The 25269-nt window shown below is 44.2% G+C and overlaps 1 protein-coding gene across 1 annotated transcript; it reads left to right on the forward strand.

The window, feature by feature from the left end:
- The first annotated feature begins 34 nt into the window (after positions 1–34).
- Positions 35–25157, forward strand: NUP188 (nucleoporin 188). The gene is made up of 44 exons (XM_066563157.1): positions 35–60; positions 1901–1955; positions 2551–2624; positions 2845–2929; positions 3550–3630; positions 4022–4066; positions 4647–4739; positions 4861–4980; positions 5372–5583; positions 6023–6137; positions 6354–6554; positions 7234–7323; positions 7968–8033; positions 8573–8692; positions 9136–9262; positions 9386–9541; positions 9895–10021; positions 10639–10726; positions 10806–10882; positions 11036–11150; positions 11498–11618; positions 11808–11874; positions 12289–12417; positions 12571–12704; positions 13098–13204; positions 14028–14234; positions 14635–14804; positions 15119–15188; positions 15794–15861; positions 16476–16671; positions 17166–17243; positions 17579–17664; positions 18166–18311; positions 19435–19616; positions 19987–20187; positions 20828–20920; positions 21054–21212; positions 21416–21553; positions 21940–22014; positions 22673–22882; positions 23524–23655; positions 23791–23861; positions 24034–24163; positions 24316–25157. The coding sequence occupies exons 1-44, from the start codon at positions 35–37 to the stop codon at positions 24484–24486; spliced, it is 5214 nt and encodes a 1737-aa protein (XP_066419254.1). The 3' UTR covers positions 24487–25157.
- The last annotated feature ends 112 nt before the right edge of the window (positions 25158–25269 follow it).

Consider the following 25269-nt stretch of genomic DNA (forward strand, 5'->3'; position numbering starts at 1 on the left):
GGCAGCCCCTGGGTCACGTGACAACGGAGCGAAGATGGCGGCGGGCGGGCTGAGCGCGAGGTGCGGGACCGGGGCCGCTCGAGCGGAGGGAACTTGGGGGTAGCGTGGGGGAGCCCCCGGCTCTCGCTGCGGGCGGACCCCGCTCCGCGGGACCGGGGGCCGAGAGGGGCTGGCGGGGAGGGAGCGCAGCGCGGGGCCGGGAGGTTTTAACTGCGGCGGGGCGCGCGCCGGGCTGGCCCCGCCCCCGCCTCGCGCGCGCGGTGAGGCCCCGCCCCCTGGGCTGGGGGACCCTCAGGGACCCTCAGGGAGCCCCGGCTCAAAGAGCGCAGTGAGCAGCGACTGCCGGCATTTTGTGGTTGTTTAATTCTGCCGTGCGGGATCAGAGCTGGGCAGCGCTCCCTGGCAGCCGTTGCTTTGGTGGGGCCGGGGGCTCGGTCCGCGCTCTCTTCCCGGGGGCGCTCGACGGGCGCTCGGCCCTTCCCTGAGGCGAGGGGCGCGCCAGGGCCGGCTGCGCCTCCCGCGCGGCTCCTGCGGACGTGCGAGTCAAATACACACGTGGAAATATGTAACGGAAGCGATTTAATGAATCCCGTGTTCAGTGATCATCGTAGTTCGGTTGTTTCGTTTCTCTAGAGCACGTTTTTTGTAATTCATGACAACGCTTTTATGTTCTGGAGTTTCCCTAGTGTCTAATTATTATTAAATTAATGACAACACTGTTACTTGTGGTCGTATATAGAGAGCTTTCCTTCCTTAGCTGTCTTGGAGCCTTATTAATGAAGAGACAACAAACCACGGTCTGTTTTATTCACAGAGGGGATTGTGAAGGAGAGTAAAGTAGGTGGGTTGGCGTTGCTAGGCTAGGGCTCAGATTTGACAATAAGTGAAAGAAACGGTGTGCAAGATAAATAAAGGCATTGATCTGACATGATCACTGAACCTGGGATTCATTGAATTCCTTCTTTCACATTGCTGTTCAATTCTTGGTAGAATTCTGGGCCTTTGGGTGCTCTGTGTGGCTGGAGGGGTTCATGGCAGAGAAATGCACACAACCATCGAGGAATGAGCAGGGGGAAATTATGCTGATGGGTGTGCTGCAAATAACAGGTGTTGTCATTAAGTGTCACCACATGGCAGAAGTCACAGATGACTTTCACTGCCACAGTGAGTTATTTTAATAATGTTATTCTAAAAATAAGGCTGTGAGTGTTCTTGTGTAGTCTTTGTGTGTGGAATTGGGGTGTTTAAATTCTCATTTGCAATGTGCTGCTAGCGAGTCATAGTTTATCTAAATGAAATACTCTTTTTGGCCAATATCTTTTCTCTGGGCTGTTGTAGGGAGACTTTTTGAATGCATGTGCCAGGGTCAGGGTGTGATCTGTAAATTTTTATAGGGCAGATTGTCTTTTCTACAGAGTTCTAATGAAGAAATGAGAAGCTGAGTGTAAATGTTCTGGTGTCTGTGTAAAGATGGTCAGTTTTTCACTTCATAGTTTTATGCTCTCCTTAGAGTGGAGGATGAAACTGATGGAAAAATTTGTTTGAAGGAGAGCATTGAATGTAACAGTAGAATATTGTTTTATGCTTTCGTTTTCTTCTTAGGAGCCTGAAATGTTCAGATAGCAAAATGAAATTGAGCTGGTAACTTGATATCAATGTGTAGCTTTGATGTGAATTCACAGGTCTGGCTGTGTCAGTTGTCACCCTCCTGGGTTTTTCCTGGGTTTTTCTAGGACATCTGAAGCTCATTAGCTAAAAGCTAATGTTCCTTAAATCATTTTCTCACATTGCAGTGTCATTTGCTGCAAGTTAATTGCAGGTTTGAAAAGTGTAAGCTAAATGGAAGCCTGGAATAACATTAATCATTAAAATAGTCTCCACCTTTTCCTTGTGTTTGCAGGAGCAGCAGAGAATTATGGACAATTCTGCTGGGCAGATCAGCTTTAAGAGAACCAGTAAGTTCATTCCCTGCAGAGCAGGTTTGGCCATCACTTACTGGGCTCCATGTGCAAACACATCATTTGTACATCTCTTTGAATATTAGTGAAAATATTTTTTGCTGCTTTTCCTTCTTTCTCAGCATGATTTTTGTTCCCATATCTCTGCTACTTGTTTATTCTTCCACTGCTTGTTGACAGCTGCTGCATGGACTGCCTGGAAGGGTGTATGGAAAAGGTGCTTCCTTTTCTGGAGTGGGCACAAGTGCTGCTGCCTGGACTGCCCTGGGGTGTTCATGTGTGGTACAACTGCTCTCTTATTTTGAGGGCTGGAGCCTGTGCCTTCAAGAATTTGCTCAGAGTTTGGGAATCCAAATGTTTCTAAACCCAGTCCATTGCTTCCCTTCTCCCCATCCTCCCTAGGAATGGGCAGTGCAGCTCAGTGCCCCCTCAGTTCTGCATCTGGATTCACTCTGAGCCTCAAACACCTGCCTTGTGTTGTTCCTGCTTCTCTGTGGTGGTGGAATTTCTTTGCTTTGCTGAAGTTTAACAGATCTAATATTTGGTAATGCACTTTGAGGAATCTGTTCAGTGGTGTTTGGTTCTGTTTTAGGCCCAGATTGCTGCAGAGTTGAACAAGCACTGGCAGAGGCTGTTAGAGGGACTGTCATACTACAAACCACCAAGGTACAGTCACTGCCTGATTTTAGAAATTAATCTCTACTGTGGAGTTTCCTAGCAAGTAAAGAAAGGTTACAGAATATTGTATGAAATATTGAAAGGTCACTGAGGAAGAAGCAAATGTTCAGTTTAAACTGATGGAGTGGAGAACTTTGAAATGATGCTTATTTAGTTTTTTCCTTGAGATTGCTGAGTTTTTAATGGCTAAAATTTCCTTTCACTTTAGTTCGACTTCAGCAGAAAAAATTAAAGCTGATAAAGATGTTGCTGCTCCACTAAAAGAGTTGGGTCTGAGAGTCAGCAAGTTTTTGGTGAGTGAAGCTGCTCTTGGATTATTTTTTATCCCTGGAATGAATTGTTATAGGATTCTGGTACTGAAGTAACCTTTGTGATGTTGAGTAGAGAGAAACTTAAGGTCCTTTCAGTTCAAAGTAATCTAAAGGATGTTGAAGTCCATGTTGAGGCTCTAGGCGAAACTTCCAAAGTGATGAGTGACTTTGAGATGCTGTGGTTTTCTTGGTCCTTTTCAGCAGCAGCCACCTGCTGTGGGTCTGAACTGGGTTCTTCCAGGCCAACTGCTCAGCTAAAAAACTCATGTCCCTTAAATCAGTTGCCTTGTTTGACAATCCTCTCAGTTCACCTGCAAGGTTCCGTTTCTTTAAGCCAGAAGTTTAGAGTTCAGTGGCTGGTGGTACTTTTATTTAAATGTCTGATTTTAGCTGAAGTTAAACTGCAGCTCAGTGACATTAAAGCTGCTATTTGGATTTAAAAGAAGTGCTGATTAAAGCATCTGCCTGGTGCAAAAATATTCTTTTGTCATGTTATTTGTTTTGAAGATAAGAGCTGCCTGAGTATTTGGAGAGAATCTTAATCTTTAATGAATTCAGTTGCCTTTTATTAATTTCAGATCATTTATCTTTCTTTTGTTCAGGGTTTGGATGAAGAGCAGAGTGTGCAGTTGTTACAATCTTATCTTCAAGAGGATTACAGAGGAACAAGAGACTCCTTGAAGGTCCCATTTATATTCTATTTAATCCACATCTTTCCTTAATAACAGTTGTTTTTTGATGCAAATGGTCACATGTGAATCCTAGTTCTGACTGGGAAATGGCTTTGTAGCTTTTCTTCTCTGGAGCTGCATCCAGGCTTATCTCTTCCTTCTTGGATCTCTGCAGGAGCTCAGCTTCTCTCTCTGTCACAGGAAAGCTACAGATTTGTGAATGAGAGTGGAGCTGAAAAATAAATACATAGTTAAAAATGAGTGTTTTGGCTTTGTGCTTTTGGAATCTGTCTTTCCAAATGAAAGGAAAATTGTCTTTTATTTGTTTTAGTCATTTTGTGAACATATATTTTGTCAGTAGATATTTCTCCAGTAGCTATTTTTTGTCATATTTTTTTTACAGACAGTTCTTCAGGATGAAAGGCAGAGTCAGGCTCTGATGCTGAAGGTCAGTCATTTCCATTTGTATTTTCTGGGGAAAAAATCTGTTGGCAGCAAACCTACTTCCTTTTGGTAGAAAATCTTGAAATAATTGAAGTATTCCTTCATATAAAGGATGGCTTTTAGAAGGTGCTTCTGAAATTGAGGGATGTGTGTGTAGACTTGAAGAGGGTTAGTAATTGCTATAGAAATGAAATTTTAGGCTTGATATTAAAGAATTTAGCTGGGTAGATGTACACTGCCTTATTTTCCAAAGCTTGTAGGTTTGTGTGTCACTGTCTGACATGGCAAGATTGATGATCATTTCTTACAGAGGGTAATAGGGATGTCTTGTTGCCTTTCTTTTCCATGTTTTCTCATTTAACAGTGTAATTATAGACCTGTCGTTACGGCAATGCTTGATTGAGTTCTGTAACGTTTTTTAAGTCTTGGTTATTTTCCCCAAATTCAGAACTGCTCAGTTGAAATTCCATCTGTAATAACTCTGTATTCCTTGTGGTGAAGGCCTTGGCAGTGGCTGGGAGAGGGAGGTGGCAGGCACTTGGACACTGTGCCAGGTTGGTATTGATGGCACTTTACATTCACAGCTCGCTGACTACTACTATGAGGAGAGGATCTGCATCCTGCGCTGCGTCCTCCACCTGCTCACCTACTTCCAGGACGAGAGACACCCTTACACAGTGAGTCCAGGATGTGATGCCATTGAAGCAGGCTAAATATGGGAGCTGTGGGGTAATTCCCTGCGTGTGCAGAAAGCCCACATGCATGTGAGGAGTTCATGGAGTTGTTTGTCTCTTTCAGGCACAGTACTTTCAGTGCGTTGAAAAGTTGGACAAGGAGCTCGTTCCGAATTACCGCAAGCAGTTTGAAGCACTGTACAAAGCAGAGGCTCCTACCTGGGAAACACATGGAAATCTTATGGTATTTTGTTTCTTACTATCATTTCTCAAGCTTATAAAGTCGTTTCTTACATGTAGTGTATTGAAAAATGCATATGTACAGATGCAGTTAAACAGGACATTTCTCCTGGTCCAAGAAACATAAAATTTGTTTCCTCTGTAACAGTACACACTTTTGCTCAGAGACAGAGTTTCATGAAACTTACTGTTCCTTGTAATAAATCTCTGGAGAGCACTGGGGCCAACAGAGCCATTTATGTGTAGTTGTTCACAATCTCTCTGGACCTAGAGTGGCTTTCCTTGCCATTGACACAGTTGCTGGCTGCACAAGCTGTTGAAATGCTTCCACACTCCTCAGCTTCTGGCTGCCCTGTGAGCTTTGACGTGTGATGGTGGAACTTTCCTTCATGCAGACAGAACGCCAGGTTTCCCGGTGGTTTGTGCAATGCCTTCGGGAGCAGTCCATGCTCCTGGAAGTCATCTTCCTCTACTATGCATACTTTGAAATGGCACCTGAGGAGCTCCTGGCCTTTGCAAAGATGTTCAAGGAGCAGGGATTTGGCACAAGACAAACCAACAGACATTTAGTAGATGAGAGCATGGATCACCTCGTGGATCGTATTGGGTAAGTATTGTGTGTATTTGTGATGTGGGTACAGAGCAAAACAATTGTTTTTCTCAGGAAAAAATGCATTTATAGTTAATGTCTTTGTTGTTCTGTGTGGGCCATGACTCAAAGGGGGAATGAGAATCCTGCCATACATCCTAGTGGCAGAGAGTTATAAAGGTGGAAAAGCTGTCTTCAAATTTCAGTGACCCTTTTTTGTCTGTTCAACCAAAAAAGGTAGTTCTGAAGATTATAATTTTTTCTGTACCAGCATTTCAAGACAAAATTTGGATTATGTGCCGCTTGTTTCTTGTAATTTCTTATTGCTTCAAAGAAAGATGAACAAAGCAAACTAAAGGATGCTTTTTGACCTCTTATAGTTTAAGAAAAAAAAACCTCACCTGAATTCTCCAATGAAGTTACTGACCTATTTTTTTTATTCTTCTACTGCTTGTAGCTACTTTAGTGCTCTTATTCTGGTGGAAGGCATGGAAATTGACTCCCTCCATGAGCGTGCTTTGGATGACAGGACAGAGGAGCACAAGTTGGCCAACAATCAGCACATCCATCAGGTAAAACACTGGCAGAGTAACCAACCCCTCCTCAAGCCTAACAATACAGAACTTCCTGTGATTACCCAGGCTGTGTCTGTAAACTTTTGGTCCTTGTGCTTGTTGGCCAAGTGTAGAAACTGGCATCCATGAGGAGGACACAATGAGCTGTGTGCTTGTTGAGTATGAATTACTTTCAGATCTCAGTTATTTTGCTTTTGATTTGTCTCTGTGCAGGAGATGGACAATCAGCTGCTGCAGTTAGGGGATGTCTCACATCATGCTCCAGTGCTTTTGGCCTGGGCTCTGCTCCGTCACACCATAAACCCAGATGAGTCCACAAACATCATCAGGAGGATGGGCAGCACTGCTATCCAACTGAATGTCTTCCAGTATCTGACCAAGCTGCTGAGATCCCTCAGCAGTGGGGGCAAGAATGTGAGTTTCTTCAATTGTGCATGTAAGCTTTTGAAGGTCTAACTGCTCCTGATGTCCAGCTGTGATGGGAAGCAGAGACTGAACCAATGTTCTTTTCAAACATGCAGTAAAGCATGTTCTGTCATCTTAATCTTCTTTCAGTGAGGATCAGAAATCAAGTTGGAACAAAACAGATTGTTATGTCCAGAGAATTAAGTAAAGCTTTTTTAAGCAAGGAACTACATCTCTCTTGAGCAGAATAGACTCCAGTTAATCCAAGTTTTTTATTTGCCTCTCTAAGTGTATTTGCCATTGTGAATCTTGAGTATTGGATGATGTAACTCTGCACTATTCTCTGTATAGCACTTCATTAGAAAACGTGGTGTACTAGGGCAAACTGCTTTGTAGACAGAAGCCAGTGAAAGCAAATCCTTTTGATTCCTAGAAGTGTTGAGTGGTTTTTTTTTTTTTATTTTGATGCCTGCAAGGCATTTCTAGTGATAATGGTAATGGCAAGACTTCTCCTTTCAGTGAAATATTTTGTGTTAATATGGAGCTTAACTAACGACTGCTCCCTGGTTTGCTGCCCCTTTGCAGCAAGGATACATAAAAAGTCATTCACTTGATGTGTAGAGCAGACTGAGTTGCAGCATGTTTGTAATTCTTTCCCATAACAGCCTTGTGTGTTCTGTCTTTGCAGTGTACTGCCAGCACAGCTTGTATGTGTATTTATGGACTTCTTTCCTTTGTCCTGACATCACTGGAATTGCATACATTGGGCAATCAGCAGGTAAGCATCCAAGAGCCTTTGCATTTGTTACATAATTTAAAATTACCTGTCATAACTGATGCTAATTGCCTATTAAATTGTAATCCTGCATTTCAGACTGCAAATTTGAAAAGCTTTATGCAAAAAATGCATAATTTATGCAAATTTGCGCTATGCAAATTTGCTTTAAGCAAATTTGAAAGCTTTATGTGGCTTAGGGAGACCCAAATGAGTGATTTGCTGGTTTTCCTTCTGCATTTACACCATGCAAATGTGGTAAACACCTCTACAGACTGGCAAATTAGTAGTGAAAGAACACATCATGCATTTGAAGTCCTATGGATGTGAAGCTAATTGGTGATCTGGTATTCCCAAAACAATGGAAATAATACAAACTCAATTTCCGAGTTGGACTGGACATTTTACAGCCCTCTGCAGACATTGTGGACGTGTTTGTTGTGGCCAGTTCATTCATTATGAGGAGCATGGCTTTAGGTTGTGGTCTGGGGGTGGGTGTGTTGGGTGTGTTTTGGCTCCTGGAAGGAGTTACATCTTGGTGGGTAAACATAGAAACTTAAATTCCAAAGATGTGGCAGAACCTGGTTGGAACAAAATCCTCCTGTGTAAAGTAGCTTTGATTTTTTCCATCCTGTCTTCCTTTGTAGGATATAATTGATGCTGCATGTGAAGTTCTGGCAGCTTCCAGCATTCCTCAGCTCTTTTGGAAAACGGTGAGTGTGTTTGCAACTTGTTTGACCTACCTTGTTTACAGCTATGACCTGATAAATGGTTCCCTTTTAGGAAAGGAGCAGGCTGGTTGTATTTAGTGAGTTGGTTTCTAGGAGGGCCTGAGGGGCAAATGTTCATTTGCCTCTATCTTTAATTTACTTTTGCCCTTTCCTGCTTTTTAGGTACAGCCTTGGCTTTACACTTGAAAAGGATACTGGAACGAGTTTTAATATAGGTGATAGTTGATAGCAGGGCTGGGGCTGCAAGGATTGAACTAACTGCTGGCAAAAGCATTGTGCTTATTTTTGTTGTCAGAATTAGGATGATATGTAATGCCTTACAGTCTTCTTGCCTTATACTTGCAGACTGCCTCATGCTTTAGTCTGTGCAAGTGTGATCTCCAGTCACTGGAGTGATACTTTTGTGCATGATTAATGTTAAATGTACAGCTTAAAACAGAACTGTAACCTTGTGCTATACTGAGACCCTTTTAGCTTTTCTTTTTAGTAGTGAGACATTTGTTTTCTCTTTCCACCACCAGGAACCTACTGCAGGTCTGGGTATTATCCTGGACAGTGTTTGTGGGATGTTCCCCCATCTTCTCACTCCTCTCCTTCAGCTGCTCCAAGCCCTTGTGTCTGATAAATCTACTGCAAAAAAGGTACAGGATCTCTCTGGGTGTTTGGGAGATGATTTATTTCGAGTCAGGGATGACATGCTCTGTGATTCTTTCTTTCCATTACATGTGCTTATCTCAATTGCAGTCTTAGATACCAGACATAAGCTTTTGTCTAAGAACAGTGAACATGGCTCCTTCAGAGTTGTGTGGTGTTGCAGGATGCTGTTTTCTGGCTTTTAGAAAACTTTTCAGCTCTAATGGTTGAAGATTAAGATGATAATTTTTGGGTGGTACTTACCTGATTCATTAGATGAGACTTGTCTGAACATGAGGGCTGTGTAATAATGCTTTGGTAGGGTTGATGTTTTAGAAGGATATTGTTGTACACCTCAAGTAAACTTGCTTGATACTGGAAGTAACCTGGTTGATAAATTTTTAAGAAGCTCTGGCTCTTTGGCTGGTTGTTGAAGCTCTCTCTGATGCAGGTATACAGTTTCCTGGATAAAATGTCCTTCTATATTGAGCTGTACAAGCACAAACCTCCAGATGTGATCTCCCATGAGGATGGCACGCTGTGGCGAAGACAGGCGCCAAAGCTCCTCTATCCTCTTGGTAAGGAAACTGCACTCACCTTTTCTTACTGAAATCCTTTGGGAAATTAGCTCTTTCTTTACCTGGCTTCTAACTCATGGGTAAACTCATTTGTGACTTTGTTTCACCTGCTTCAATCTTTAGGACTAGGTCAGACAAACCTACGGATACCTCAGGGAACAGTGGGCCAAGTGATGCTGGATGATCGGGCTTATTTGGTACGGTGGGAGTATTCCTACAGCAGCTGGACTCTGTTCACCTGTGAGATTGAGATGCTGCTCCATGTTGTGTCAACAGCAGGTGAGACCGGCTGGGAGTGTGAAAGAGAATAAATAATTATTAATTGGTGTCAATTTTAGGTTAGTAGTAGGGCTGAATAGCTCTGAGTACATTTGGAAGAGCATGGAATATTATTCAGAAGCCTGATGATGATTATTCTGTAAAATTCACTGCAAAAGGCCAAGAGCATGTAGTGTAATGAGATACACTTTAGATGAGGGAAAAGTTGAGATAGATAAACAAATATTTTTTGATATGGGAGAGGGATGGTTTTGAATCATGCAGATATGTGGTAAGAGATATGTGCATTGTTCCAGGCTTTATTACTGCTGAAGTACAATTTTGCATTCTAATGTTTGGTTTTCTTTATCCAGATGTGATTCAGCATTGCCAGAGGGTCAAGCCCATAATTGATCTGGTTCATAAAGTCATCAGCACTGATGTATCAATAGCAGATTGTCTTCTGCCAATCACATCACGAATCTACATGCTCCTGCAGAGGTGAGTCCCTGACAGCAGAGGTACCTAAGCAGATAGAGTGACCTGAAGGGTAGCTGATTACTTATTTTGCCAAGAGCTTTACAGGATGTGTGTCAATGCTTGAATTCCCCAGGACTGGTGTTCAGCTCTCAAAGCTGTTCTGGTTACACATAGGTTAAGGTTTTGATACAGCAGAAATGGCCCCCTCTTCTACTTCTTTCCTGAAAGGTGTGCAATTTTATCCCTTTAAAGGTCATTTTGATTAGTAGCTATATTTACATGAAACAGGGATAAAACATAGCATTAGAGCAGTAATTCACAGGTTTTAAAACAGTTGTAATTATTAACTCCTCCCAGAGTTAACTGCCTGGGAATTGATGTTCAGCTGTATAATTATTGTTTGCTGTGACAACCTGCTGTCTTGCCAGCCTTGCTCTGGCAGTAAATTGATCTGACTCAGGTGTGAGGGGGAGGTGGCAAGTCTAGACTGAAAGTGCTGACTCTGGTGTCTGTATTTATCTGCTTAAATTTTATATGTGTGTACTTCAGTGAGAGAGAAAGAAGCTTTTTGATTAAAAAAACAGACTAGACCACAGGTGGCAGTGCTTCTTTTCATGCATGCTGTGTCTCTTTTATAGGCTAACAACTGTAATCTCTCCCCCTGTGGATGTTATTGCTTCTTGTGTCAATTGCTTGACAGTCCTGGCTTCTCGGATGCCAGCCAAGGTGAGGAAAGGACCTGCTGGTGAGAGCTGGTACATTTAGCTGTAAATCAGAAGGAGTATCTGTACCTCTTCTCTTGCAGGTTTGGACTGACCTTCACCACACGGGCTTCTTGCCATTTGTTGCCAATCCACTGTCCAGTATGAATCACATGATTAGGTATTAATGTTCCCCACCTTATTTTTTTTTGCCTAACCAATTCATAGCATACAATAAGAACTTTTTGCCAGTGTGCAATCTCTGCACCTGACATATCTCACTCGTGTCAGAATCCTGCTGTTCATGTGATGAACTGTCTTGCTCATTTCACAGTGCAGAGGGAATGAATGCTGGGGGCTATGGAAACCTTTTGATGAGCATGGAGCAGCCCCAAGGCGAGTACAGTGTTACCATCTCCTTCCTGAACCTGGTAACAACTCTTGTCCGGGTGAGTGCCTCTGGAGAGCTCTGGTGTGACACCAGCTCTGAGCTGTTATGACTGAGAAATGAAAGTGATCTCAGCCATGTCTGAGATCAGTGTCTTTGCAGCAGGGCTCTCTAAGTAATGTTTGCTTGCCTTTTCTTCTGCACTGATGTTTGTGCTTTCTCTGATATGATTCTTACAAAAAAACCATTTTGACTCGTCTCAAATGACTACAAAAGACTGGAAACGGCTTGTAAATCTATGTCCCTGTGTTTCATGGTTTTCTCACACTTCAAAGACAATAAGAAATATCTTCCTCCAAAAGTTTCCTTGTTCCCCTCCTGGTTAAATAACATTTCTGTTTCTCCTAGGGACAACTTGGTAGCACCCAGAGCCAAGGCCTGGTGCCCTGCATAGTGTTTGTTCTGAAGGAAATGTTACCAAATTACCACAAATGGAGATACAACTCCCATGGAGTGAGAGAGAAAATTGGTAAGGATGTTAAAAGGGGGGATATGAGGGGAAGGGAATAAAAGGGATCACCTGCCTTCTTTTTTCTAGCAGCCATTTGGGATTTGCATTGTACAACTGATATTGTTAGATGCTGTGATTTGTTTGAAAATACAAGGAATGAGGCAAAAGTTTTCAAAAACTGAGTAGTCCATTTCATCTCTGTTTTAGGGTGCCTAATTCTGCAGCTGATCCATGCTATACTGAACTTGTGTCCTGAAATGGATCCTCGCAGCAGGTAAGGCAGGTGAGAGGTCTCACACCTGCACTAGCCTGGTTTACAGTGCAGGGATCACTGCAACTTTGTTTCAGTTTTTGAATTCAAAAGAATAGGAGGGAGTACATAGCTGTGTAATGCTGGTTTCAGCTCTTTGCTGCATTACTGAGTACAGGAAAGGTAGCAGAAGATTAGGGACAGAGCAAATCACATTGGTTTCTAGAACTCTTGGTAAAAAAAAAGAAAAGAGTACATAGATTTCTTGGGACAGACTACCATCCACTTTCCCATTTGGTGTACTCTGGTGAAAGTAGGAGGGAGAGTAAAGGGAGGGGGTGTAGAAATGAGGAGGTTGCTTTGTGGTAGTTTTTAAAGTTCAATATGGCAAAATGCCTCAAGTGCTCCTGGTGACGCTGTCCTGTGTTTGTGTCACAGCAATGCCCCCAGCCTGCAGTCCTTGTGCATCTTCAGCCTGGCCAACACAGAGGCAGGCCAAGCTGTCATTAACATCATGGGAATTGGGGTGGACACCATTGACATGGTCATGGCCTCCCAGTCCAGCAGGTGAGTGGGGTGTGGCTGTTTGGGCAGTTTCTGTGTGCTGGCTCTGAGAGAAAATGTCTTGTAACTCTGGTGGAGTTTCCTCTGTGAATGTTATAAAATAATAAATGTTGGTTGTGAGCACAGTTCCTTACTTTGGATTCTCTTTGGACACAGTGATGAGTCCCAAGGCCAAGGCCAGCTGCTGATCCAGACAGTGAAGTTGGCGTTCTCTGTTACCAACAACGTCATCCGGCTGAAGCCCCCGTCCAGTGTGGTGTCTCCCCTGGAGCAGGCACTCACTCAGCATGGTGAGTACTGCCTGGGGCAGCCTGGGAGCTGTGCTTCTGGGTCATCTGCAAATGGCACTGTGTCTCATCACAAACACTGCTTGAGGTTTCCAGGTTACAAAAAGTGCTTGCTACTGATGGGAGGATGCCTCTTCTCCCTCCTCTAAGGCATTCTTCCCCTCTGGGACAGCTTTTAAAGGATTAATCAAACATGGCTTATTGTTTGCTGCTTTGTAATGAGATTATTGTAATTACAGAATATACTAAATCAGTTGCTGTTAATGCCTCTGGCTGGACCCATACCATGTTCTTTTGGGAGACCAACTTAGTTCTTACCTTCTGCTGTGGAAATCATTTGGTAAATAGTTACATCTTGTTGTTTCTTCTCTTTGATTTTATTTGTGTTCTCTCCAGGTGCTCATGGGAACAACCTCATTGCTGTCTTGGCCAAATACATCTACCACAAGCATGACCCTGCACTTCCACGCCTGGCCATCCAGCTGCTCAAACGACTGGCTACAGTAAGATGAGACACATCAGTGCTCTTTGCTTCTCCCCTTGTGACTGATGCCACTACTGAATTTTTTTTCAAATAATCTCCTCAGGCTTTTTTTGTATTAGGGAGCTTAGTGCAAGTCAGTTGAAGCAGGGTAGACTGGCATCTGTAAGTTAATGCACATGAAAAATCATGTAAAGGATCCTTTAGTTTTTTTATGTGATCTGCTGTTTCAGAAGTCACTCAGCATTCACTGAGAGGCATCCCATTAGTGGGGTTTTTTTCTACAAAGTATTTGCACTTCCAGTTGTTCTCTTCCCAATTTTTGAGCAACTTTCTCTAGTCACTCTCTTAAATACAATTCTTAGATCTTCCTACCTGGAACTGTACCATCTTACTGAGAAGAGTATCCTATTTAAGTTTTTATTGGGACCTTTCAACTTTTAGACTTCTGGACTTTGTAAAAGTAGACTTTAGACTTAGAAAGCCTTTTGCACTTACTCTTTTTGTCTGCTAAACATCAGAATATTTGTAGCTTTCTAAAAGCATATAAATCCAGATATTGGCTCATTTATTTCAAGAAATGTAATTCCAAAGCAGTTTTTTCCTTTGTCTTTTCTATTTCCTTTGTAACCTTTGAGAAGTAGATGAGGATAGAGTAGAATTGCTCAAGAGGAAAGTTTGGATCACTTGTCACGTTTCTTCCTGCTTAATGACAACTGACTTTGATAAGTTCATAGATTCACTATTAAATATTTTTGAGTTTCAATACAATCATCTTTTGTGTGTAATTAAGCATTGTGTACAGCATGTTTCTTTTTCCCTCTGGTGTTTGTTTCCATGGGCAGGTTGCTCCCATGTCTGTGTACGCCTGCCTGGGCAGTGATGCCGCTGCCATCCGCGACGCCTTCCTCACCCACCTGCAGAGCAAGATCGAGGACATGCGCATCAAGGTCATGATCCTGGAGTTCCTCACAGTGGCAGTGGAGACACAGCCTGGGCTCATTGAGCTGTTCCTCAACTTGGAAGTGAAGGATGGCAGTGATGGGTCTAAGGTACAATAGCAGATACTTGCCTGAGGACTCACTGGCTTTTTTCTGCATATTAGAGCACTGAATGCTAAAATCTGATATTGTACATTGTAACCTGATGTGTTTAATGTAAAGATAAATGCAGGTTGTGCTTGTTTTTAATGCATGTGGTACTATCCCAGTTTCACTTTTCCCTGTAACCAAAGAGAAACTTTCCCCAGTATTTCAAGGCAGATACTGAATTAGCAACAGAACATCTGCTAAGACCAAGGGTGCCTGTGGCCTGCTCTCTTCACTGCATGTGCTGTTCTTTCAGTGACCTTAAAACACTCATTCATTACTGGCAGTGAGAAAGATAAGGATTTGTGTACAATGGACAATACAGTTCTCCAGCATTATAACCTCTTGTCTCCTTTTGCTTTAGGAATTCAGCTTGGGGGAGTGGAGTTGCCTCCAGGTGGTGTTGGAGCTGATTGACTCCAAGCAGCAGGAGAGGTACTGGTGCCCTCCCCTCCTGCACCGCGCTGCCATCGCCTTCCTGCACGCGCTGTGGCAGGACCGTCGTGACAGCGCCATGCTCGTGCTGAGGACAAAGTGAGTTGGTGATCCTTGACAAGGCATTTTCCTTCCTCTTTTCCAGAACACTCTTTCTGTGCTTTATCAGACTTTTCAGGGACCTTTGCACCTTAGCCAGTGTGTGGTGAGGGTACGCAGTGTGTGGGCTTTGAGTGTGGAAGATGAGAAGCCCCAGTGTGTCAGAATCAAATATATTTCTGTTTCTTTTATACAAAGCTAAATAAACTTGTATTTACCAAAGCATATTTTATATATAGTTTGGGACACTGAAAATGCTGCTAGGCACGTGGCATGAGGGAGACAACTGATAATATTTTGTTTATGTCTTTTAGGCCAAAGTTTTGGGAAAATCTAACTAATCCCCTCTTTGGGACCCTTCCTCCGCCCTCCGAATCATCAGAGGTGAGTTGCATACAAATAAAATGAAGGGACTAATGTACTCCTCAGAAAAGGTTTCTAAGTGATGTGTGTGGCCATTCCCTCTGCTTACAGCTTCCTAAAAGGAGCTGTGACCAAGTGGGTAAAATATAGGCAGAAGATGAAGTGAATGCTGTCTGGATTTTCAGAGACTGGGCAGCCATGAACTGCCTTTTGAAATTCTCTGGTATTTATTCACATATGAAACAAAAATAGCTGGGTGGCAGCTGTGGTAATGCTCACTGTAGAAGGTGTGTGTCTGAAGTGTATCCATAATCTGGGCTCAGGCTGACTGATATCATGGAGGAATTTATTAGGTTCTTGTTCTTCCTTTCTGTGCAAGTTTTTTCCTTCATTCTGAAAGCCCTGTGCTCTCACTGAAGAGTTCAAATTCTGAGCACAGTATTCTGTCCCTATTGTCACCAGTCTGTGGTCAAATGGCATAAGTATTGCTATTGTGGGAGAAATAAGTCTCCTGCAGAACTGGAGTATCTGCCATCCCAAGTGGATGGGTAGGGATAATTTCACTTACCCTGCAGAACTCAGATTTTGATTTTTTTTTCCTTTTTTGTTTTTTTTTTTCTTCATAGCTCAGTGTCTTGGATACCTGTGCCTTAATAATGAAAATCATCTGCTTGGAGATCTACTATGTTGTCAAGTGAGTCTTTGGTAGTCTCTCCTTCATCCCTGTACTTTTTAGTTATCTAAACTGTGTGTGTGTTAACTCTTGATACACCATATGGGCTTTGATGGGCAAAGCACATGTAATCCTGTGAAAATCTGGGGGTGATTCATGAACACATGACAGACATTCATTTGAGATTCTTGCAGTCACTAATTGTGATTATGATATTACAATTCTTCTGTAGCCTTTGAGGTGAGAATGTATCAGTATTTTCCTTGTATGCTGAAATAAGAATATACAGTATTCATTAAAACTAATTGTCAACTAAGCTGAGTAAACTGTAGTAGTTGAATTACATTTAGTAGTTTTCTCCCACTTGATTTGTTTTCCTGAAAGTAACATCTGTTTCATGTTGAAAAGTCAGGATTAACAAAAATTTGTTTAAAAAAAAAACTATAGATTTTCTTCAGGGATCATGTTTTTCCTTAATATTTGATGCAAAAAGTGTGATTCCCTGCAAAGGTCAAATATGTGGAATAATCTTCACTTGCAAGCTGTATCCTTGGCTTTCCTCCCTGAATCTCAGAAGAAGTATATTTTCTGACCCAAGAATAACTGAAGATACCTTCTTCTCTTGATTTGGTCAGGGGCTCACTGGACCAGTCCCTGAAGGACACCCTGAAGAATTTCTCCAGCAAGAAGCGCTTTGCCTACTGGTCAGAGTACGTGAGGTCCCTGGCCCAGCACGTGGCAGAGACCGAGGGCAGCAGCTGCGCCTCTGTCACCGAGTACCAAATGCTCATCTCAGCCTGGAGGATGCTGCTCATCATCTCCACAAGCCATGTAAGGGCTGCCTCTTACCCTGCATGAGAGGCTGAAATGAATATTTTGAGTAATACAATGTCAGCAGCTTCCTAGGGCCAGCTAAGCAGAATTCACTGGTTTCTTCTTTTGGTTTTGTTGTGTGTGTGAGCACAGTACAGGTTGGTGTGAGCATGGTGCAGGGGGTTAGAGTGGCTGGTGTTTTGCTGTTTGATCAAAATGAGCATATTGCCCTCTCAAGGAGGGAGGTAGTAAATAGTTTTTAGAGGGTTTCTAAGTAATTCTGCAATCCTGCCAAGCTTTTCCTGTGTTGAAGGAGGCAGGGATGCACTGTTAAGCAATTAGTCATTACCAGCTTCTTGTCAATGGTAATGTAGGACTAAAGTGATTTCTGTAAAAGTCAGCAGTTATAATATTGATGGATTCTTAAAGTAACAAAACAGTAGACTGATTTTAGGCTGCTTAGAAGATGCACCTTTTATTGTGCTGATTGATCTTTATCTTTGTTGATTTAGGCTGATATCATGCATCTGACTGATTCTGCAGTTCATCAGGAGTTGTTTCTGGATGTGCTAAATGGCACCAGGGTTTTGGTAGGTGTTGTTTCCTATCAGTTCTTTCATTTCTTAATTGCTTATCTTCTTTGCACTATTCCTACAGATGCTTGTAATGTTAGGGTATTTTAGATCCTGTGAAAATGGGCTGAAACAGAGTCTCTCTCCATGAACTGATGAGCTGCTTAAATCTTTATTTTGTATGTGTCATTCTTTCATCACTAAATGACCCTGTGGGGGTCCTGGCTCTGATCCTCTCAATTCTACTGAAGGAACAAACCTGGTCCTTTGGTGGTGGTGCTTGGGCTGAGCATTTCTGAAGTGTTTCCACCTGTGACTGTTCCAGCTGTAACTCTTACTGTACTTCTCCTTAGCTCCAGGTTCCCATGTCAGTGCCCTGTCTGCAGCTGGGGTCTATGCTGTGTACCCTTCTTCTGATCCTGCTCAAGCAGTGGAAAAGGTAGGTATTTTGTTTGGATATTTTTTAGTCACTGCTAGAAAAAAAACTTTGGAGGTCATGTTTAAATAAAAATTTGGGAGGTTATGTTGAAGTGTTTTGGTCTAGTGAGAATCCCTTAGTGATCTGGGGAGAAAACTGAAGCTTTATCATTGAATTCTCTTTTGGCATGTCAAATGTCTCTTGGTTGTTGCTAAATTGTGAGAAATCTCTGGTAGCAATACAGTTACTTTTGTTTCCTGCTTGCTGGTGAGAAGTAGCAAAAGAGCTTTTGTGATAGTTAGTCCTGCTTTCTCACTCTGATTCTCACAATGAAGGGAAAATGCATTCTCTCATTCTGTGGAACGTCTTTAGTGAGATCCAGGTGGTGATTTAAACTTTACTTTGAAGAACTGCTTTTGTTTTTAGGGGTCATATAACTTATGATCCACACAGCTCATTCAAGGCAGTATATTTATTGAGGGATCTTGTCTAATCTGAAGAGCTCTCCCTTTTTGTTGTCAGCGAGTTGAGTTCTGTGGATAAAATCATAAACTCCTTGACGCAGATTCTGGAGGGAGTACTACAGGCAGATCAGCAGATGATGGAGAAAACCAAAGCCAAAGTGTTCTCAGCTCTTATCACTGTTCTGCAAATGAAGGAGATGAAAGGTGAGGTGGTGCATGTGCAGGTGTTGAGGTGCCAGGGCTGAACACTCCTTACCCCCAGCATGTGCAAGATAAACACATGGTGCTGGTAGTCGTGCAGGGTGCTGAACAGAGTCACCAGCCTGTGGGACTTCTCTCCTTTTTTTCCCTTCTTTAGCTAGTTTTGGAAAGAGGTGATGTTTATCATTCATTCACTCTATGTCCATGTCTTCCCTTCTCTTGTCGTTCCCTGACAATAACCTCTGTTTGATCAGTTTAGTTCCTGTGTGGTTTTGGAGACAGCTCAGTGGATGTGTAAGTCAGGCTCTCTCAGAGTGACTGTAGAGCTTGGATTCTGACATGGATTTCCAGTTAGAGATAACAAAAGACCCAAACACAAGAAAGGGTACATTTTGTTACAAACCACAGAGACCAGTCTGGTCACTACTCCTGTCCCTTCTGGGGCATCTGGCAGTGCAGTGGCACTTGAAGACCCTCAGTGAAATCTGGGCAGTATTTCTCTGTGCAACACATACAAAGGCAACTGTGATTAAAAGTGTGTCAGGTTACTTGTCTGTGTTCCTTGTTCCATTGCTATGGCTCTGCAAATGTTTACATTTTGAAAAATAAGTAGAAAGTGGAGGATTGGTTGTTTAAAGAAAACAATTTTAATTGTGTTCTTTGCTGTTGAATTTGAGTTTCTAGCTGTGCTGGTAAAATGTGGGGCAATTTATTATAGTGGTTTTGATAAGAATGTAGTATTTATATGGATTCACAGACCATGGACTGCACCCAGTCTTGCATAGGCTGATACCAGCAGTCTGAAGCAGTGGGTGGGAATTGCTGTGGTGGAATAATCTGTCCATAGTAGTGCTTGATTTGTGTTTTGACATGTCATGAGTTTATATGACTTTGTATGACAAAATCTGCATGTTTTTTTTATTGAGATGATTATAATCCCTTAATATATCCTCCTAGATGTAGACGTCTAACTTAGTCACAGCTGCTCACATTGTTTTGTAGGTTTTGAAATGAGAACAGAATAAATGCTAATTCCAGGAAATGTGGCTCAGTGATGTTACCAGTTGAACTGGAAATCTGAGTACAAGGAGTGTGTGTTAACTGGTGTCTGTTGTGTGTGTCACAGTGAATGACATCCCCCAGTACCCCCAGCTGGTGCTGAGTGTGTGTGAGACCCTCCAGGATGAGGTCATTGCTCTTTTGGACCAGACCCGGCACAGCCTGACCGTGGGAGATGCTGCAGATGACAAGGACAGCATGGAGACCGACGATGCCTCCCGGGTGAAGCACAAGGACCAGCGAGATGGGGTAAAGGGCTGCTCATCTGCTCTGCAGTCTTGTCTCTCCCCTCTAGACAAGTGTTTCTTGGTGCTTGGAACAGCTTTCCTTTGTAGCCTGCTGCCTTCAGAGGAAGTTTCAGCAGTTTCTGTTTCAGAATTTTCTTGGCTCACATCAGTCTGGGAAGTTGGCTGTTGCTGCCTCTTCTTCAGGTGTGCACTAAAAAACATTTTCATAAGTGCTAATACAGCCAAGAGGTGTACAGAGTAAAATGTGAGGGATATCAGGAGCCTTCATCTGTGATTCTGAGAATGATTGAAATTTAGGTGGTGTTAGTAAATGCTTTTGAGATTTTTCCTGGTACAGCCCTGTACCTACCTACCTTTCCTTGTCACTGCAGGTGTGTGTTCTGGGTCTGCACCTGGCTAAGGAGCTCTGTGAAGTAGATGAAGATGGAGACTACTGGCTGCAGATTACTAGGAAAGTCCCTGTGCTTCCTACCATCTTTGCTGCACTGGAGATCAGCCTGAGAGTTAAACAAAACCTTCACTTCACAGAGGCCTCGTTACATTTGCTGCTGACCTTAGCAAGGACTCAGCAGGTGAGAGATGCAGAGAAGTGAGAGTGCATGGCTGTACACTTTAAATAGGAAAAGCCTGTCTCATTTTTTATCTCATTATCCTGTCTGTGATGTAGCTGAATGATGAGCTGTAGATAAAGGGGTCTTTTTTGGAGATTGGCAAGCAGCAGGTCCTGTGTGTACACCTGCTTAGTGTGCCTTGTTCTCCATAGTGGGATGTCTGGGAAAAGCTGAGCCAGCCAGGCAGACCTGTCATTTAGAGCAGGCACCTTCACTTTGGATTCTGCAATGCAAATACCCCCTTGTTAAACCAGCATTGAGTGTTGGAACCTGCTTCTTCATTAGTTTTAATAAAGTGTTACTTATCTATTTCAAATTCAACTTGTCTGGGGCTTTAGGTGAAAACAAGGTTGTTGCAAGCCCCTTTGCAAGGATTATGTACATACCAGAGCAGGTGATAAATGGGAATTTTGAGTACAGTTGTGCAGGTTCGATTTTCCTTTTCTTGATATTGAACTTCTGACAACATAGAGGTGTGTGTAGATGAAAGTTCTGTAAAAGGGTGGTGACAGTGCAAAGAACAGAAATATCTACTGCAGCACAAGTCTCTTCAGTCTCAGAGAGCAGAGGCACAGATTCCAACTGCAGTCTGTTCTTGCAGGGAGCAGCAGCAATGGCTGGAGCTGGTGTCACCCAGAGTGTCTGCCTGCCCCTCCTCAGTGTGTACCAGCTCAGCACAAATGGAGCCATCCAGGTGGGTGCTGCTTCCTTCATTCCAGCTGGGGATGCCCCAGAGAGCTTCCCATGCCCTCTCAGGCTGTGGCTGGAGGCTGCCAGAACGGTGTGGAGGGGAAACAGTCACCTCTTTCTGTATGTGATTTGTTCAGACATCTGCTGCATCCCGCAAGTCCCTGGATGCCCCCTCCTGGCCCGGGGTCTATCGGCTCTCCATGTCCCTCATGGAACGTCTTCTCAAAACACTGAGATACAACTTCCTGACAGAAGCACTGGACTTTGTGGGGGTCCATCAGGAGAGGATCCTTCAGGTGTGCCACAAACTGCCTCTGGGCTTCACTTGACTCCTCTGCTCCAACAGCAGTGGAAATGAGTCAGAAAGGGCAGATGAACTGAAAAATCACTGCTGCCTTGGGAAGGGTTACAGTGGGAATAGCTGTGAGAGGAGGGTGGGATGTTACCCCATCTGTCCCTTCTCTGTCATGGCCCTGATTTGCTTCTCTCTCCTTCCCAGTGCCTGAATGCAGTACGGACCGTGCAGAGCTTGGCCTGTCTGGAGGAGGCTGATCACACTGTTGGCTTCATTCTTCAGCTCTCAAATTTCACAAAGGAGTGGCATTTCCACCTGCCACAGCTTATGAGGGACATGCAGGTAGGAATCAGGACAATACATTGCCTTGGAGTGCAGGGATTTGGTTGTCTGAAGAGAAAATGGCACAATATCACTTTGTTATTACCACTCCTTTAATGGGAATTACTGAGGTTATTTCACTTCCCATTCTGTCAATACCTGGTCTCAAGTAAGGAAATATAACTGTTGGGAGAGAGAGAAGTGGTAGCTTGGTAAAGTAAATTGGGTAATTCAGTGGCTTATTTTCAGTTCTTAGTGCCAGGTGATTTCAAGAAAATACTGGGAAATTAAGAGACTGCATGGATCCTTTATGATCACAGTACTATGTTTGGATTTTCTAGCTTAAGGCAGTGAATAGACAGGGTTTGAGCTTTTCTGAGATTTTTCCCTGACCTTATTTCTTTCAGGTGAATCTGTGTTACCTGTGCCAGGCCTGTACCTCCCTCCTGCACAGCCGTAAAATGCTCCAGCACTACCTGCAGGTGAGGATCCTACACCAAACTTCACCATGCTGCCTGTTACAAGGGAGCATTAATCATTATCAAGGGTCTTGGATACTGAATGGATTATTGACAAACTTCATGGTGATTATCAACACACATCAACAGTTAGGATTTGCATTTCTTTACAGCAAAAAAAAAAAGTGCTGAGATTAGTCTGGACTCTGAAAAGCTTTGGACTGTGTAAAGCCAGTCCTAGATAACCAGCAGCCTGTGCTGCATGGCCTGCTGTTACAAAGAGTCTGCATTGCTGTAGGACTCTGGAGTGCCATTAATTAAGCCACTTAATTTGATTTAATTTGTTAAAGGGAGATAGTTCTTGTTCTTGGGACATCTTCACTTGCACGAGGTGGAGATGATGCATTGCTGCTGCAGAGTTCCTTCAGCATGGCTCAGGCTTGGTGTGTTGATCATTCTTTTTGCTGAGAGTGGAATCCAAACAGCCTCTGCAGCTGCCTCCCTGCAATGCAGTGTCTCCCCAGCCCACACCAACTGTACATTCTCAGCAAGTGACAGACTTTGGGTGTCTTATTTCCTCATTCTCTTTGTTCACAGCATAATTTTTTTTTCCTCCAAACATTTGTCTTAGTGCGAAATAATCCCATCTGTATCCAAGACTTTCTCTTTGCTTTCTCCACAGACAAAAAACGGCGACTCCCTCCCGTCCAGCGTGACTCCCCGCGTGCAGCGCAACCCCCAGGCCTCCTCCAAGCCCCCCAGCCCCGAGTCAGAGGCAGCAGAGCAGAAGGCCCTGCTCACAGTGCAGTACAGCCTCCTCAAGATCCTCAGCAAGTCTCTGGCTGCCCTGCGCCACTTCACCCCTGATGTCTGCCAGATCCTCCTTGACCAGGTGGGTGCTCCAGAGGGGAGTTTCCAGCATTTCCAGGGATATTCTGGATGGGTGTGTCCTGCTTGATGCAGTGACCCCACTGTGTACCTGTCTGCTGCTCTGCACAGAGTGGGAAGGAAGGAGACAAGGAATTGGCCTTGGGAATCTGGCACTGCACAGTGGGAAGGGAAGACTTGGCTGAGCTTTTGTGTGATCTACGCAAGGCTGTGTGTGCGTGACCTTACTGGAGCAGACAATGACCCAGTTGGGTTCTACCTTCAGTATACCATTCTACAGGAAAAATCCTCTTGTCATCCTCCCATTTGGGTGTGACCCAGTGCCTGGTCTCCAGGTTCAGAAAGGGAAGGTTTAATCCTTGATTCTGGCAGTGTCCTGCTGCTAACTGTTGGGTAGGGAACGTCCTCCTGTGTCTCTGGGAGCAGCCAGTACTGGTGTGCCTGTGAGAGGAGACCAATGGAGTCTGTGCAGTGCTGTGCAGGACACTTTACTGCTCCAGCTGCACACCTGAGACTTGGGAAATTATCACAGTGCTTCTATTTCTCCATATAAAAAGTGTGATAAGGGACTGGGTATTCCTGTTCCTATGGCAACACCATCCTCATGGCCTCCTGGGTCTCACTTCTCTTTCTGTTCCTCCACAGTCTCTGGACCTTGCTGAGTACAACGTGCTCTTTGTCTTGAGTTTCACCACACCAGCCTTTGACTCGGATGTTGCACCTTCTTTTGGGACCCTCCTTGCCACAGTCAACGTGGCCCTGAACATGCTGGGAGAGGTACTGGCCCTTCCTGTGTCTGGGAGCACGGCAGCTGCAGTGATTCCAGAGTGCTCATTCAGCTGAGACTCTGAAGAGCATGAGCAGTTCTTTCCTATCTCCTGTCTCTAATGCCTGTCTTTTTCCCCCTCAAAGATGGATAAGAAGAAAGAACCTTTCCCTCAGGCTGCAGGGCTGAATATGCAAGAGGGAACCAAAACCCTCAAGTAAGTTTCCAGTTACTTGATGTAGTTACAGCCAAGCAGCAGCCCGAGCTCCTCAGATCAGAACCGAAGTTTAGAGGCATTTGTTATCTTCATACATCCCTTAACTATTTGACCTGGAAACCAGAGTGTGCTGACCTTTTTGGCTGCTGCTGATTTGTGTTTCTTTGCACAGGTCTCTGCTGATGTTTACAATGGAGAACTGTTTCTACCTGCTCATCTCCCAGGCTGTGCGGTACCTGCGGGACCCGGCCGTGCACCCCCGGGACAAGCAGCGCATGAAGCAGGAGCTCAGCTCGGAGCTGGTGAGCGCCTTGTGCTGTCCTCTCCCTGCCCCGTGTGTCAGTGCTGCCCATTCCCCAGCAGGACTGGGCTGCTCATACTGCCCCATTGCTGTGGGGCTGGGGCAGGAGAGGGCAGGTGGAAGGAGCTGACTTGTTGCACTCTTTGATTGCAGAGTACGCTGCTCTCCAGCCTGTCCCGCTACTTCCGCAGGGGAGGTCCCTCTTCACCTGCCAGCGGGGTCCTTCCCTCTCCCCAGGGAAAGTCTGCCTCCAAGCTGGGTCCAGAGGGGCAGGAGCCCTTGTTTCAGCTGGTGCAGGCCTTTGTCCGGCACGTGCAGAGATAGATCCCGTCCTGGCCCTGCCTCCCTTGTCAGGACCTGCAGCGGAACAATTCACATCCACCACAGAAGGCATCACCTTTGGCAGAGCTGTAATGAGGACTGGGAAGGGAGGGAGGCCAGGTGTGGGCAGTGGTGTCACCTGAGCAGAGAGATCTCATGGAACTCTTGCCACCCAGGAGCAGAGTGAATGTAAGGAGAGCCCAGCTGGCTCCCCATGACCAGCCCATGTGCACGGTCTGCCCTGTCTGCCAGAGCATCCTGGCTGGGTACAAGCACTGAACAGTCAAAACCTTTATTTTTATAGTTTGTACCTCAGCTGGGGAAGCTGTGGCTGGGTGGAGAGAGGAGATGCTTTCTGCTGGGCATTAACTCTGCTCCTAACACAAGGTGCAATCTGCGTCTCCTGAGTGGGGTCCAGCTAAGGCACACCCAAGGGATCAGCCAGCAATTCAGAGACCATCTTTCTACTGCTATTTTTGTACTGAATGGTTCCAGGCACGATGGTGTATGTGTGCTCACGCCTTCCCTTCACCCTGCAGTCTGTGTGTTGTGTGTGTTTCTGAAGAGCAAGGCCTCACTTAAGGTTTTTACGTCAAAATTCCATTGCTCCTGTCTTGCAGTTTTTTGTAACTGTGCCCTATTTATACTGATATTAAAACCTTTATAGACAGCAACTGTGTTCATGGGTTTGTGTTGGACACAGCAGCACCAGTTCTGCACTGTCTGGGTGGTAGTTCTGCTGAGCTGAAATCCCAGCTAATGTTGTGACTTCTAAGTGACAAGCCA

This window comes from Molothrus aeneus, chromosome 19 (assembly GCF_037042795.1).
Source record: "Molothrus aeneus isolate 106 chromosome 19, BPBGC_Maene_1.0, whole genome shotgun sequence".
NCBI classification, from domain to species: domain Eukaryota; kingdom Metazoa; phylum Chordata; class Aves; order Passeriformes; family Icteridae; genus Molothrus; species Molothrus aeneus.